This window comes from Mustela lutreola, chromosome 6 (genome assembly GCF_030435805.1).
Source record: "Mustela lutreola isolate mMusLut2 chromosome 6, mMusLut2.pri, whole genome shotgun sequence".
In the NCBI taxonomy this organism is placed as follows: domain Eukaryota; kingdom Metazoa; phylum Chordata; class Mammalia; order Carnivora; family Mustelidae; genus Mustela; species Mustela lutreola.
Genome location: NC_081295.1, coordinates 15,142,872 through 15,159,270, shown reverse-complemented (window position 1 = coordinate 15,159,270; position 16,399 = coordinate 15,142,872). Strand labels below are relative to the sequence as shown.

Sequence of the window (16,399 nt, the reverse complement as noted above, 5' to 3'; positions counted from 1 at the left end):
AATAGCAAATATTTATTCTTAAACCACTCTGATAAGCATGAAAAACACAACATGCTTAAAACTGAGCTTCTGAAATCTTCCCACAAGATCTGTTCTTCCCACAGTCTTCCCCACTCACAAAATAGCAATTATATTCTTATCTTTGCTAAAGGCAAAAACCTACAATCCACCTTGCCTTTTCATTCCTCATACCCAGTATGTCAGCAAATCCCACTGGCTTTATTTGTACCAGGTCTCAACCAACACTGCCACCACGCTGGTCTAAGCTGCTGTGTTTCCCATGATTATTGTAACAGCCACTTAACAGGTCTCCCGGCCTCTATTCTTTGTCTCCTGCAGATTCTTCACAACACAGCAACAAAAGTAATCCTTCGAAGACCTATGCCAGACCACATCTTTCTTCTTGCACCAAATTTCATGCTGCCCTCTCCTCTTACTTGAAATAAAAGCCAAAAACCTTAAAATGGATGCATGGTCCTACATTCCCGGACCCTTTATCTCCACCTTAACACCTTAACACCTGCTACTGCTCTATGCCTTGCTTGTGTTGTTCCAGTCACTCTGCATCTTGGTACTTCTTGTACTGGTTGTTCCTTCCGCTCTTCTGAGAATCTGTAAGGCTCATTTTCTCACCACCTTCAGATCTTTGCTCCAACAGATCCCACCCAGCGAAGTCTTCCCAAACCACTTCATTTTAAATGCACAACTATCTTCCTCTCCTGTTTATTTTTCTACTGCATTGAACATCACTTGAATGCTTTGTATTTCTAATTTGTCAACTCATACAACAAAGATGAACCGAGTTCCTACCATGTGCCAGACTTTTTCCCAACTGCTAATACACATGAAAATAAAAGAGAAAAATCCTTGACTTTTGAAACGTACATCACATTGGAGATGACAAGGCATAAACTGGGTGAGTAAAATATATGTTAAGCAGTGACAAAGCTAGGGGCGCCTGGATGGCTCAGTCAGTGGAGCCTGGGGCTCTTGATCTCCAGGCTGTGAGTTTGAGCCCCAGGTTGGGGGTAGAGATTATAAATAAATAAATAAATAAATACTTCTAAAAAACAGTGACAAAGCTAAAGGGGAAAACAGAAGAGGAAAGAACAGATTTCGCTCTCCCCTCCGTAGAATGTAAATTTCTTGAGGATAAGACTTGTCTTTCTTCCATGTTGTGGCTTCTGTGATCACAAAGTGCCCAGTATACAGCAGGTATTCAATCCTATTTTCTGAATGAGATACAAGGCAGCTACTCAGTTACTGGGCACATTTCCTACTTCTTAACAGTAATATTAAATAAGAAAACAGGGACGCTAATCTTTGGGAGCATGCCTTCCAATTCCGTAAGCTCATTTTTTTTTTTTTTTAAATCTTTGCGGTAAGCGTTATGCACTGGCTCAGAAAAAGGTTCAGTAGGGGTTTATGGATTGCATGCTTTTCCACTCCCAGCTAAGTCCACCAAAGAACACCGCAGCGGTTCCGGTGAAACCTGTGACCCGAGCGGTTCAGCGTGACCGGGATCAAAGGTGAGGACCGCTGTGAGGGCCCGTACAAGCTGGCTAGGGAAAGGCCATGCACTAACCTTTCCGACGGAAAAGAAGAGGGACGTGCCAGGCGCACAAGCTTCCGCGCGCGACCCGGCTGCAGGTCAGATACAACAGCCGTCCCCAAACCTCCCGCTTCCCGCAGCCCGCACTGCAGATTCCGGCGACCCTCCCAGGGTCCGCACTGCGCAGGCGCGCAGCACCCCAGGCCCGGCAGAGCTTGAGCCGCCGGGTGCACGTGACTGCCGGACCACGTGACCCACGTCGCCGTGACCTTTTCCGCTCCCTAGTGCCTGGTACCTCCCGGTCCCTGCTTGCTTCCGCCTCCGCCCGCTTCCTGATTCCGGGGCTGTCGTCGCCTTCAGCTGTCCCCGCCCTCGTCCCCGGAAGATGTCGCTCTCCAGCCCTGCCAGCCGTTGTTTGTCTTTCACGGGCACCAAATAAAGTTTTTTCATTCAAACGCATTTTTTTAACCCATGCCCCGCCCTTTCTCAGCCCCTCCTCGGCGCCGGAACCGCCTCTCTCGCCGCCGCGGGTGCGACGTGAGCGTCGGAACCGGCGCCGGCAGCGGCGCGGTGGCGGTGATGGCCGGAACTCCGGCGTCTCTCTCGGGACGGGACGAAGGGTTCGTGTCTCTTTCCTCGCCCAGTCCCTCCGCTGCTCCTCCTCTCCCCGCTTCTGCGGAAAGCTGGGCCTCGTCGGGAACGTCTGGGTAGCCATCAGGGGAGTTGCGGCGGCCCGGGGGCGCCCGGTCCGGTCTTTGGGCCCCGCTCCCTGGCGTCTTGGCTCGGCGTCCTCCTCCCGGCGGGGAGCGAGGCGGCCCGGGCCGGGGGCCGACCCCTCTGGCTGAGGCTGCCCGCCGGCCTCCGGGCTCCGGGCTCGGATCGGCTTCCAGCCTTCTCCCTGACTGCTGGGAGCGGACGACGCACCCCGCCGAAATCCTCGGGTCACCCCGCTTCTGTCTCCTGTCCTTGTTCAGGCCTTTTAGTAGGCTTGTGTTATAATTTATGGCGAACAGTTAACTTGTCTTTCAAGTGATCGGATGCTGCTGTTTTGTTTTGTTTTTCTCGTGACCGTCGTGAGAGTTGGTGCCTCCAACTCTCTCCCCTTTCAGGGTGTTACAGCATCTTTTCTTTATTTCCTTTAATAAACGCACTTTCGGAGGCCTCCTTTTTCTGCAGAAGTTAGGAATCTCGGATTTACTGAGAAATGTTTCTTCCTATTACCGTTGAGATTAATTCGTGATCTCGCGATCAGCGCCTGGAGGTTCTCGCTTTTTACGTGTCATATCACGGATTTCTAGATAAAAGTTGTGGGCGACCATAAAAAATAAGTATTTGTAGACATTGGATGGCGAAATTTGTATTTGGAGATACGTCTTGCAAAATAAGTGCCCCCCAAAAAGGGAGGAAGGGGGTAACCAGAGGAAATTGACCTTAACGGGAGCAGGTTGAGGCTGGAGAGGCACCAATGGCCCAAAATTTGAGCAGGCACTCATTCAGTCATGCAAAATATAAGGTAGTGTGTGGAACCTTAAATTTTGAGCTCTAGGTTCCTCTGGCTTTGCCTTAGTCCTGGCCTCGGACTTTACCCTTCCAGATGCAGTTCTTTTAGGAAACCTTGAGGAGATTTAGTACTGTTGACCCTTAAACAAGGTGGGGGTGGGTGGAGGTTAGGGGCCCCGACACCCCTCCTTTCCTCTTTTTTTTTTTTTTTTTTTTGAAAATCTGCATATAACTTCTGACTCCCCCAGAACCTAACTACTTACTATATTTTGTGTCTGGTGATCTGAAGATATAAATGAACTGATTAAGTTTTGTGCCTAAAAATGCACAGAATTTCATCATTTCCTGAAGTATTTTTTCTAGCTGAATAATATGCATTTGCTTAAAAATTAATTATCTATAAAATGATAATCTATAAATCTTGATTTTTGTATGCCTAACATCCAGAGTACTTGTAGGTAGTTTTTTTGTTTGTTTGTTTGTTTTAATGCAAGTATGCTCAAGTTTTTCCTCCAGATTTTTTCATTCTTTGACACTTCTGGAAACTCTTCTGATTTTTTGGTTGGGAGAGTGTGATAGTAACATGTCTTAATTTGGGAGGGGGCAGAGTAGGATGGATGGAGTCATTGTGCAGGTAGAGAAGGCAGGAGAGAAAACCTTTAAAGAGAAGTAAAATTGGCTAAGAATATAGACTAAGAGAAAAGCTGGTTTATAAATATCTTTTATTCCTCATGTTCTAGCACATTAGAGGCTTTCACACATTGTTACATCTGTTGCCTCATTCATCTAAGTATGTGAAGTCACTTAGTAAGTAATAAACCTGGAATAAGAGCCTGTTTGAAGTTTAGTATAAATTATTTTATCCTTTTTTTTTTTTTTTAAGGATAAATCCTTTTTCTGTCCTATCACATTAAGTCAGTTTCTGATTCAAGAAAATAAAAGGAAGAGAATGGGAAAGATAAGAATCGTGGAACAGTCTGAAGGGGAGAATCTGGGACAGGAAGCACCAAGAATGTTTAGCTTTCATGACATTTAATACCAGAGAAGTTTTTGGATTTTCCTGTCTTAATATAATAGTCAGACAATGGTGGCTTACTTTATAATGCTTGTAAGAAAAGGAATTTTAATTCAAATGAAACTGGAAGATGGCCAGTCTGCTGGTATTAACACTAAGTAATATACTGTGTATGTGACTCTCTTTTCTAGATCGTTTGCGTATCTTACAATTAAAGACAGAATACCACAAATCCTAACCAAGGCTATTGATACGTTGCATCGACATAAAAATGAATTTTTTGAAAAACATGGAGAGGTAATACTGTGTTTTCACTTTAATTTTTTGTTAACTCTAATAGAAACACAATAGTAGTTTTCCATCTTTGGTAAGGACCATTCCTCCCCTAGAGAAGAGTCTGGTTCCTTAGAAGGACCTTAAACAAACAAAAAAGGCAGAATAAGTAGGGCAGGATCATGTGTGTGTTCTTTGATTTTCAACTTAAGAATTCTGAATTTCAGTGTTTATAATTGTTTGTAAAAGACTTAAAATGTAGCTTTGAAATCTAGTATTTTTTTCTTTCTTTAGTTTAAGACCTTAAAAATGTGTTACCCTAGAGAACTTTTTTCTATATAAATTAACTGTTTACCTATGTAAATTCTATATTTAGATTATTCACATATTTTTAAGCATTTAAAAATTTTTTCATGTTTCTGCAGAAAGGCACAGAAGCTGAAAAGAAAGCAATTTCTCTTCTTTCTAAATTACGAAATGAATTGCAAACAGATAAACCAATAATCCCTTTTGTTGAGAAGTTTGTTGATACTGACATATGGAATCAGTACCTAGAATATCAACAGAGTCTTTTAAATGAAAATGATGGAAAACCCAGGTGGTTTTACTCACCTTGGTTGTTTGTAGAATGCTACATGTATCGTAGAATTCATGAAGCAATTATCCAGAGGTAAGTATATAACAAATAATAAATATTTAGATGACTTGATGCTTTTTTGAAATTATAAAATGATATGTTTAAAAATAAAAACCAGTGGAAGCCGGAATTCAGTTCAGCAGATATTAACAGCAATATCGGATGTTTCTGCAAATATTACTGGTATAATAGATTCTTGGCAGTTATAACCCAAATTGCCAGAATTGACGTAAGGTGAAGTATCGGAGGGTCCCTGGTCGGCTCAGTCAGTACAGCAGGCCACTCTTGATCTCAGGGTTGTAAGTTCTACCCCTCACATCTGGTATTGAGATTATTTTATTTTTTTTTTTTAACATTTTATTTATTTATCAGAGAGAGAGAGGGGAAGAGAGCGAGCACAGGCAGACAGAATGGCAGGCAGAGGCAGAGGGAGAAGCAGGCTCCCCGCTGAGCAAGGAGCCCGATGTGGGACTCGATCCCAGGACGCTGGGATCATGACCTGAGCTGAAGGCAGCTGCTCAACCAATTGAGCCACCCAGGCGTCCCTGGTATTGAGATTATTAAAAATATTATAAAAAATACAATATCTGAAGTGGGAACTTAAGATTAAACACTTTAATTTTAAGAATCAAAGACTTACTTTTAGAGTAAAAGACTTAAAGAGTCTTAGAGTAAAAGAAGACTTACTTTTAGAGTAAAACAAATTGTATTGAGCAAAAAGTGTTAATTTGAAAAAATTATTTCGGTGAAACAAGATAGGACAAAGGGAGCATATTTTGTTTATAAAAAAGATAATATGTTAGTTTGGGGTAAGGAGTTAACAAAACAGTGAATCATGACTGTTTTTTGCACTATCTTCATTAATTTTTAGCCCTTTTTTGATGGTTAGAATGGAGACAGACTTTAAAAATTAAACACATATCAAAATCACTTTTGATAGGCTTGTTTATAGTAATTTAATTTTTCCTAGGAAAATTCTGATACGGAATTGATTTAGAGAGTAGAAGAAAATGTAATGTGGATCATCCTTTTAGGTCACTGGTTACAAAACTACAGGTTGCTAGATAAGAGGAGTTCTTTGGAAGCTGTCCCTAAAAATAGGAAAGAATAATTAAAAGCAATTGATCAAACCAGCACTAATAGTAAAATAAAAAAATTATTTGGGGAAACAACTTGAGTGTATTCGTTAGCTTTTTCTGTTTTAATCTTTAGAAATTATTTTTTAAATTGAAATTCTTTTTTAAGATTTTAATTTAGCTTTAGAGAGAAACAGTGCAAATGTGAGGAGCAGAGTTAGAGGGAGAGAATCTCAAGCCAACTCCGTGCTCAGCAGGGGCCGGACGCAGGGCTTGATTCCAGGGTCCTGGGATCATGACCTGAGCCAAAACGAAGAGTCAGATGCTCAACTAACTGCACCACCCAGGCACCCCTAGAATTTATTTTTTAAAGTCCCAACTTATTTTTGCTGAATAAGTGTATTTAATTAAATAATTGATTGTGTCTCACCCTGCACCCACTGTTGAATAAACAAACATATTTTTAAACTTTTGCCCTGAAAGCAAAATACACTCTCAAGTATCTGGCACATGGGAGGCATCTGAGCGAGACGATAGTCACTACCGGAGCTGTTGTGTGTTGAACACCAGCTGGGTTCCAGTGACTGCAGCCCAGTGAAGTGTAGCATTCTATGGTTTCCGCCGAGGAAATCGAGGTCTGATGCTGCTAATCAGTTGCCCAGGGTTACATGGCTAGTCAGTGGTGTAGCCAGTACTTGACCCTGGTCTATGTAAATCAGCTTAGAGCCCTCATTAAACCATCTTTTTCTAAGTAGTAGATTTGGATGTCTGTCAAGGACTAAGGTGAGTGAAATTCTGGCTGATGTTTTCGTAATTCTGGAAAACATCCATGGTATGAACCAAAGCTGCTGAAGTGTTGAAACATGGGGTGGCTCCCTGCATGGGGTTGGAGGGGTTTGAGAGTTAGAAAGGTAAAAGGAATATGTTTCTGAGTTTGATTTTAGAGGTAGCTTGGTTTCAGAATTAAAAAATACTAGGGTGGAAGTTTATAAACCTGGTTACACGTTTATAACCCAGTTGGGGAGGACATTTTTTTTTTTTTTTTAACATGAAGGGTTTGAAATCCCTGTGGTGGGGCCTGGGCAGCAGTTTTTCTTTCCATGCCTCAGAGAGATTCTGCACATCCTGCCCGGATTGATAGGCACAGGTTTGGGGACAGCTTGTTAAAAGGGGTCAAGGGACAATTTAGCTTTAAGTTGCAGGAACAAGGATGTTAGTCATGAATGTGGAACTCTCCTCAGGTGATCCCTGTGGCAGACACTCAAAGTCAGGGAATTTTTTTTTTTTTTAAGATTTTTTTATTTATTTGACAGAGAGAGAGAGAGAGAGTGCACAAGCAGGCAGAGAGGCAGGCAGAGAGAGGGGGGAAGCAGGCTCCCTGTGGAGCAGAGAGCTCAATGTTGGGCTCGATCCCAGGACCCCGAGGTCATGACCTGAGCCGAAGGCAGAGGCCTAACCCACTGAGCCACCCAGGCGCTGTAGGGAATTTTTATCAGAACTTGGGTTTTAGGTCAGTGTAAGGAAGAAATATCTTCTAGTAGAACTAGTACTGAAGGTTTTTACATGTCCATTTCCATCCCTTTTTTTTTTTTTTTAAAGATTTTTATTTATTTATTTGTCAGAGATCATAAGTAGGCAGAGAGGCAGGCAGAGAGAGGGGAAAGCAGGCTCCCTGCTGAGCAGAGAACCCAATGTGGGACTCGATCCCAGGACCCTGAGACCATGACCTGAGCTGAAAGCAGAGGCTTTAGCCCACTGAGCCACCTGGGCACCCCTAAATGTCCATTTCATAGCTAGAATTCCTGTGCTGGGCCAGTGATAGCTCCAGTGACTAAGAAGGGTCTTGACTTTTCTAGAATCACAAAGCACTATTATCTTTGAGACAAGTTTATGTTGATTTTGTCCCTTATGCAGAAATATACTTAAAATTTTCTTTGTCAAGGTGTATATTTTAGTTTTTATCAGTGTTAAATGGTTGAGTAATCTAAATTCAGACTCAAAATGTCAGCCATATACAAAATTTAAATATAGTAAGTAAATATACCTCAGATATTGAAAAATGAAAGTATGGAGAAAACAGACATTTTACGACTTTTATTAAAGTATAAGTATGCATCCAGAACATATCTTAAGTGTTCGGCAGTCTTTACCAGAACACGCTTATGTCCCAAGCACCCAGACCAAGAGGCAGAATCCTCGCATATGGCCCATTTGGTCCTGCCATTCCTGCCCCTCAAGGATAACACTATCCTGACTTGCGTTAGTTTTGCCTGTTTTTAAACTGCATTTAAATGAAATTATATTTGATATAATTTTATGTCTGTTTTTTTCATTCAGTGTTATGTTGGCAAGATTCATCCATATTGCTCCATATAAACAAATCCTTTCCATTGCTGTATTGTATTGTGTTATATGAATAAATCACAATCTGCTTATTCTGTTTATTCTATTGATGGATATTTGAGTAGTTCCCAGTTTGGGGTTTATGAAGAATGCTGCTACAAACCTTCGAACACATGTTTTTCGTGAGCAAACTCCTGTATTTCTTTCGGGTGCGCATCTAGGAGTGAATAACCGGGTCATAGATTACACACATGTACAGCTTTAGTAGATTCTAAAATAGCAAACATTTTAAAAGTCATAAATCATATATATGAGTTTACTCTTAAATACAAGGAATAAGACTCGCTCTTTCTTTCTTTTTTTTTTTTAAGATTGTATTTATTTGACAGAGAAAAATGTAGCGAGAGAGGGAACACAAGCAGGGGGATAAGGAGAGGGAGAAGCAGGCTTCCCGCTGAGCAGGAGTCAGGTGGGCGGGGCTCGATCCCAGGACCCTGGGATCAGGACCTGAGCCAAGGGCAGATGCTTAACGACTGAGCCACCCAGGTGCCCCAAGGCTCATTCTTAATAAGAGGTGTGGCTTTAATGATTTTATTAATAAGACATTAGGACAAGGATTGGCAAACTTTTCCTGTAAAGGGCAGGATAGTAAACATTTTAGACTGTGGGGGTCACATGGTCTTTTTGCAGCTGCTCAGCTCTGTCCTTGCCATGCAAACCAGCCACAGGCAGTACGTTAATGAACAAGTGTGGCTGTGCTCCAATAACATGTTATTTGTGGACACGGAAATTTAAATTTCATATTTCATAAAATACTCTTTTTTCAACCACTCAGCTATAGAAAAATTGTTCTTAGCTTACAGGTCATACAGAACAGGTGGTGGGCCACACTGAGTCTGCGAGGTGGTTTGCTGACCCTACACTTGAACCAGTGCTTCCAAATAATTTTTATCTTTTTAAGTCACCTTGAGAGACTGATTTGTTTCAGCAATGCCTTCATTGCCAAAAACATCTTTTAATTCTTTGGAATCTCTTTCAGAGCCAGTGTGCAGCCTAAAAAAAATTAGCCTCACTATTTTTTAGTTGTTACTCATTTTTGATTAAAAACAATCTAGGGCACCTGGGTGGCTCAGTGGGTTAGGGCCTCTGCCTTCGGCTCAGGTCATGATCTCAGGGTCCTGGGATCGAGCCCCACATCGGGCTCTCTGCTCAGAGGGGAGCCTGCTTCCTCCTCTCTCTCTCTGCCTGCCTCTCTGCCTCCTTGTGATCTCTCTGTCAAATAAATAAATAAAATCTTTAAAAAAAAAATCTATTACTCCATTTGGTTTACACACATCATTCTGCTGAAATCGCTCTGAGTGACTTTGGCTCCAAACTCCAAAGGATAAGGATGTGCTCTCGCTGATAGGACATTCAATAATGTGCCACAAGTTCTAAAGAAAATTCAAAAGTGCTTTGAGGAATAGCAGCATCCTTGGAATAAGGATGTAGCTTCCCAGGGAGACTGGAAGGAGACAGCAATCCAGAGGATGTATAAATTCTGGTATGTGTTTGTTTTTTAAGTCAGTCCCACATCAGTCACATTGTTTTTGTTATAAGGCAGATGACCCTTGGAAAAAGTTGCTATTCAAGAAGATCAGGGGATCTGAATGTCTTTTGTGTTTGGTTCTATAAAGTGTTTAATGTTCTTATTTATACCTTGCTAGTTATGTTGTTCTTAGGCCAGTATTAATATTATTTGATCTCATAGGATAGCATAAAGCCCCAACACATACGTCACCATTGGTCAAAACCCAAAAAACTATATATATGTGGTCAAAATTTGTTGTAATTAAATTGACATTAATATTTTCTGATTTCTCTCAAGTAGTTGGGTTTCCTTAGTACTTTGTTTGACTCGATTGGTAATTGCCATATTGTGTTCAAATATTGATCTCCATATGTTTGTTTCATGGAACCCTGCCACACTTAACACCCAAGAAAATGTTTGTTCAACTAAAGCAATTATCTTGAAGTGTTGTTTCTTTCTACTTTTGCTCTGGAAGCCCTAACTGTATAAATAATTATTGATACAGCACTATAATTTCAAATTCCAGTAAAATATTGGATTAGGGAGCTCCTGACAGTTAACTAAAATGACTTTGGAGATTTATTTTGTGTAATTTGATCAAATTGATTTATGTAATTTGATGATTATTCATTTTTCCGTAACTTGATTTATGTTTCATACAGTATCTGTTACCAGTGATTTTTGAGATTAGATGCTTCTACTCTCTTTTCTTTATTAAACTGCAATTACCCAAATGTTTAAAAAAAAAAAGAAGATACAGAGTTCTATAAATGTTTCTCCTATATGTTTTTCTCCTCCTATAGTCCACCAATTGATGACTTTGATGTATTTAAAGAATCAAAAGACCAAAATTTCTTTGAGTCACGGGAATCTATCATTGCTTTGTGTACTCACCTACAAGAGGTGGTAAGAGCCATCGAAGACCTAGATGAAAATCAGCTGAAAGACGAATTTTTCAGACTTCTTCAGGTAAACATGATAATTAATCTCCTGAGTATATTTGTGTGTTTAAACAGCTAAAAAAATAAAGTGGCCTTGGTTTAACAACAGAGCACGTGTATATATTGTCATTGAACTTATAATCCTTCTTTATCATTTTAACAATAGTTTACTCAGGAGCTGAAAATCCACTTAAAATCTGAGAACGAGTTTTGAAATCTCTTCAGCTGGAGGTGATTTTAGTGGCACACGAGTCCTCTGGCTTCCTAGCCTCGGTCATTCTTGAGAGAGCACTTCACAGTCATTTGGTCAGCCTAGGTTGGCTTGGACTTGAAGGCTGGTTCTGTCACTTATTTGTGTTGGACCTGAGGCAAGTGACCTCATGTCTCTGAGCTACAGTTTTCTCATCTGTTAGATGAGGATGGCACTGTATACCTCGTGAGGATGGAAGCAGATGCCGTCGTGTCAGCCTGGAGCACAGAGGCTAGGACAGCCGGCCGGCTGTCACTGTCAGGTGGAAACACTCAGGTGGTCCGTGGTCCGTGGCCTGTTTAATACGGTTTTATTACATTTCTTCATCAGTCTTGCATTAAGTTTAGTTTTGCATTCTCATTCGAACACATCCGTAAGATGTGTTATTAGAATCAGAACTGTTTGAAAATGTGGGGTTTTACACCGCAGTATCCCCAGCCCTCATCCCCCAGAAAAAGTTAGAAACATTTCCAGAAAAAGGTGCTCTTAGGAAGTGCCACGCAGAGCGATAAAGCAGGGCGGGAGAATGGGGATGTTGGGGGAGAGGCAGGGGTGCAGCTGCCAGGGGAGGGCCTGAGAAGGTGACGGGAACGTTGCAAAGCGGGTGAGGGGAGCGGGTCCCATGCAGGTCTGGGGGAGCGTTCCTGCCAGGGCACCTGAGGTGGGAACCTGGCGGGGGTGTGAGGGGAGTTGCAAGGGGATTTTGCAGGACGCGATCGAGCTGACAGGCCTGGAAGGGCCTCGCAAGCAAAGGTAAGATTTCGGTTTTTACTTACATGCTTTACTTAAACGCTGTTAGAGGGTTTTCATCAAAGGAGTAACAAGGATTGATTTGTTACAAGGATTACTTCTCAGGACACACTGAAGGGGTTCAGGGCTGGACGGGGAAGTCTGTTATTTAAATTTTTTTTTTAATTTTTTTTTTTAAAGATTTTATTTATTTATTTGACAGAGTTGACAAGCAGGCAGAGAGGCAGGCAGAGAGAGAGGGGGAAGTAGGCTCCCCACTGAGCAGAGAGCCGGACGTGGGGCTGGATCCCAGGACCCCGGGATCATGACCCGAGCTGAAGGCAGAGGCTTTAACCCACTAAGCCACCCAGGCGCCCAAGGCGAAGTCTGTTATTAACGTGACTCAGGGAGGGATGACTAGACCAAGAAGAGGTGTTAAATGTCCCCAGTATTCTGGAAATACTTTGAAAGTAGAGACTGCAGAATCCTGAAAAACTTTGAGGGCAAGCAGAGTAAGCTGCGTGATGATGAAGAGGGAAAGGCTTAGTTAGAGTTCGGGAGAAAAGTTGCCGGGGTTTTATTAATAAGCCTGGTTATTTCCCCCAGTTGGAATTGTCCTTTCTGCTTAGTTTAGAATTAAGAAAGAAGAAAAGTAGTAATATGTCCGTCCTTACCCGTAGCTGGCCTATTGTGTCAGGGGACAGTCTTTGAGGATGGATGTCTTTGTCTCATGAGTATATTAAATTATGAAGAAGAAGGAATAGCACTCTGTTTTCTGTCATTGAATGTGGCCAAGTAAAGGAGGCCAGAGTCACCTTCCATTAGTACTCATGGTGACCAGCAAGTTCACCTCCTGCGAGAAACCGTGGTATTTTAGTTTGCAGGGAAGGTCGATCTGTTTTTAGAAGTCCACCGTCCACCCGAACATTTCAACTCCTGCTCTGTTGAAATGGATGCTGGGCCTGTGAAGGGGAGAAAAACAGACAGTCCTTGCTATGGTAGAACTTGTAATCTCAAGGACTGACAGTCAAGTAATGGCAGGACTCCACGTGGAGCTGCAGACCGGAACGTGGGGTGAGGGAAACGTGGGCGCGGACAGAGACCCTCAGTGGGCGCGGACAGAGACCCTCAGGTCGGCTGGGGCCGCCGCCCACACGTTGCGTTTCTGCATCAGATGGACACTTACTATGGAAGCCTCGCACTTAAAAACATCCATCCATCTGTCTTTTTTAAAAAAATATTCTTAGAATGTGCCTTTTCGTCTTTGAATCACGCAAGAGTAGAGTCTGTTTTGGCTCTTATTTATGGAGTATTGGGTGTGTTAGTTAAACACACAGTTAGTATCATGTCACCTCATGTCACAGTACCTCTACCAGGTAAGTGCTGCTATGTCATTTTTCCACTGTGGGACCTGAGTCTTCAGGAGCATAGGTACTTTACCAATGGCTGTTAACTGGAAATGCTGGGATTTGAACCCATGTCTGTTTGATTCTAGAGCATGTACTCCTACTAAACACGTCATTTAATGACAGCTTAAAGGGGCTCTGTACCATTTTCTATAAAATAAGCTTGAGTATTATTTCAATTTAAAATGGAGTAATAGATGATTGGAATTGGATGGGTCTTTAGTAGACATCAGCTTGCCCAATTTCTTTTTCAAGTAAGAGACTTAAATCCCAGAGAGTTTGCCTGATCCCAAGGTTATACAGCTAGTAAAAGAAACAGCAGTTTGGGGAGGAATGTGAGGGAACAGGGAACTTACTTTTCTCTTGACTTTGGATTTTTAAATATACTTTGTAACCTCTTTTACAGTGTGATCATATTCTAATATCTGCAAGATGAAAATCATTCTGATTTAAGCTGTACAAAACCATACAGATCGTTAACATCATTCAAACTAGTTTTTTAAAAATTATTACATAGTGACCAATTAAATGTTTCATTGTCTTAACCTTGTTTGTACATCATGATGGGAACAGAATCTTTGTGTTATTAGAGAAGTTGTAGATCTGATGGATATTTTATGTTAAGCATGTTGTAGAAATAAATTTTATGAATAGATCTAGCAACCCCCCTTCCCCCAACATTTTATACAACAGAATTTTTGTCGGTTATTCAAAAGAAAAGTGAAAGTTTTGTACTTTTTCTTTTTCAGATTTCACTGTGGGGGAATAAGTGTGATCTGTCTCTATCAGGCGGGGACACCAGTTCTCAGAAAACCAATATAATTAATTCTTTGGAGGAGCTAAAACCTTTGATTTTAGTGAATGACATGGAACATCTTTGGTCACTGCTTACCAACTGCAAGAAAACAAGAGAAAAAGCGTCTATTACCAGAGTAGATATTGTCTTGGATAATTCTGGGTTTGAACTTGTTACAGATTTAGTTTTAGCTGACTTTTTGTTGTCCTCTCAACTGGCTACTGAGATCCATTTTTATGGAAAAATGATTCCGTGGTTTGTGTCTGATGTGACTATCCATGATTTTAACTGGTTAATTGAACAAATGAAAGAGTCTGATGATAAGTGCATGTCCCAATGTGGGGCCGCCTGGGAAACCTATATTAACATGGGCAGGTGGGTTTACCAGGATCATATATTTTGGACTCTGCCTCATGAATTCTGCGTCATGTCTCAGGTCGCTCCTGGCCTGTACGCTGAACTACAGAAGGCACACTTAATTTTATTCAAGGGTGATTTGAACTATAGGAAGTTGACAGGCGATAGGAAGTGGGAATTTACCGTTCCCTTTCATCAGGCTTTGAACGGCTTCCACCCTGCCCCTCTCTGCAGCATTCGGACATTAAAAGCTGAGATCCAAGTGGGGCTGCGGCCGGGGCAGGCCGAACAGTACATGACCTCTGAGCCCAACTGGCTGACCACCGGCAAGTATGGGGTATTGCAGTTCGATGGTCCACTCTGACTTGCTTTAAGAACTCTTAGGTTGTGTAGGGAGAGACGACAGACACTTAGTGTCGCCCAGGGGAGCGTGTGAATTTAGTCCCAAGGCTGCTGTGCATCAGCTCTGGGGAGCGTGGCTTCTCAGTGTTCATTTCCATACACTCTGGATGCTCTTCTGTTGGGGCTTTTAGCCCCACTCATTGGGCAGTAGAGGGATTGAGCTACTTACAGGTATTTATGTTCATGTTGGAATTTTAGTAACTTATTTCTAGTTAAATGCATAATTTCAAGTGATTTTAATGAACTTATTTTTAATTGGTCAGAAAGTAAAATATAAGACAGCTCTGCCTTTAAAGTTAGTTAGCATTCTTTTAATGCTATGCTGCATGGTACTTAATATTCTAGGAAGCATGGGATTTTATTTAACTTGTTTTGGAGCTCTAGAGCTAAGGGCTCCGTGAAGACAAACATCTTCAATGAAATAGGCTTTGAAAAGAGGCATTTCTTAGAGCTATGATACTTGAACAATGGAAGTAAAGATTACCTCATAAGTTAATTCTAAGTTTTGTTCTCCTTGAACTTTATTTCATTTTAAATAACCTGTTTAATTTGCACGCATTTGTATTTTGAGTGACCTGTGGGATGGATAGCGGGAAACCCCAAATTGAACAGAATGTAGCAAATGGTATTGGAGAACTGATACCTTTTATGTTCTATTTGTTATATCCATAACCAACTGAAATATATTATTTTAATACACAAGTGCTCTAAATGAACAGGTTTTTAGATTGTTTTGAAGTTTTTTAAAAAAATGCTTTAGATAGAAGAGATTCTTGTGCATTGAATTTAGAGTACTAAGTTAATTGTTTATATGCTTACCCATTTTTTTGATGACCACTAGATAGTAAAGACCCTTAAGTTTCAGTCAGTTTGTTTTGAAACTGAGATTGGTAATAAACCTGGAAATGTTTTCTTGATGATATAATAAAATGAATTATACTAAAAATCTTTTTGGTTTCATTTTCCAGTGGGAGAAAGTCAAGAAGGGAAGGTTTTTTTTTTTTTTTTTTTTTTTATTTACTTGAGAGAGAGACAGTGAGAGAGAGCATGAATGAGGAGAAGGTCAGAGAGAGAAGCAGACTCCCCATGGGGCTGGGAGCCCGATGCGGGACTTGATCCCGGGACTCCAGGATCATGACCTGAGCCGAAGGCAGTCGTCCAACCAACTGAGCCACCCAGGCGTCCCAAGAAGGGAAGGTTAAATACGAGATCTATGTGATAAAGAAACGGAATGTGTATTATACATGTTGCCAAAGCAGTTCTTAAATTTACTTATAAATGAGGTTATCATCAATATCCTTGCTAAGTGTTTTTAAAACGTTTTGTAAAATGTTTATATAAAGCTGAACATTTTGAATTTACTCTTATCTACATATGTTCCTGTTTTAAACGTTGTTATTAAAATACTGAGCATATTAGAATTGTTTGTAGACACTTGACGTAAGTTAGAACACGACTGTATACGTTTATTGACTTAATAACCACAGTGTGAGCTATGGTGTAATATATTACAGTTTGCAGAGCAGTGGATTTCTATCTGTTTTCATCATGT

General features: G+C 41.1%; 2 protein-coding genes across 6 annotated transcripts in view; one reads left to right on the top strand and one right to left on the bottom strand.

Moving 5' to 3' along the window:
* RMND1 (required for meiotic nuclear division 1 homolog) overlaps nucleotides 1–1,802 on the bottom strand; it is a 43,699-nt gene extending 41,897 nt beyond the window's left edge. For 2 of the 5 annotated variants that reach the window (XR_009354477.1, XR_009354478.1), the window contains exon 1: nucleotides 1,586–1,802. The gene's annotated coding sequence lies outside the window, so the exon portion shown is untranslated. The remainder of the gene's footprint in view (nucleotides 1–1,585) is intronic. The other 3 variants (XM_059176767.1, XM_059176766.1, XM_059176768.1) reach the window with 3 other exon arrangements.
* Nucleotides 1,803–2,020: 218 nt separating this feature from the next.
* Nucleotides 2,021–16,208, top strand: ARMT1 (acidic residue methyltransferase 1). The gene is made up of 6 exons (XM_059176771.1): nucleotides 2,021–2,172; nucleotides 4,259–4,364; nucleotides 4,766–5,010; nucleotides 10,770–10,935; nucleotides 14,042–15,838; nucleotides 16,045–16,208. Exons 1-5 carry the CDS (start codon nucleotides 2,024–2,026, stop codon nucleotides 14,807–14,809), a joined length of 1,434 nt encoding a protein of 477 aa, XP_059032754.1. The 5' UTR covers nucleotides 2,021–2,023; the 3' UTR covers nucleotides 14,810–15,838; nucleotides 16,045–16,208.
* The last annotated feature ends 191 nt before the right edge of the window (nucleotides 16,209–16,399 follow it).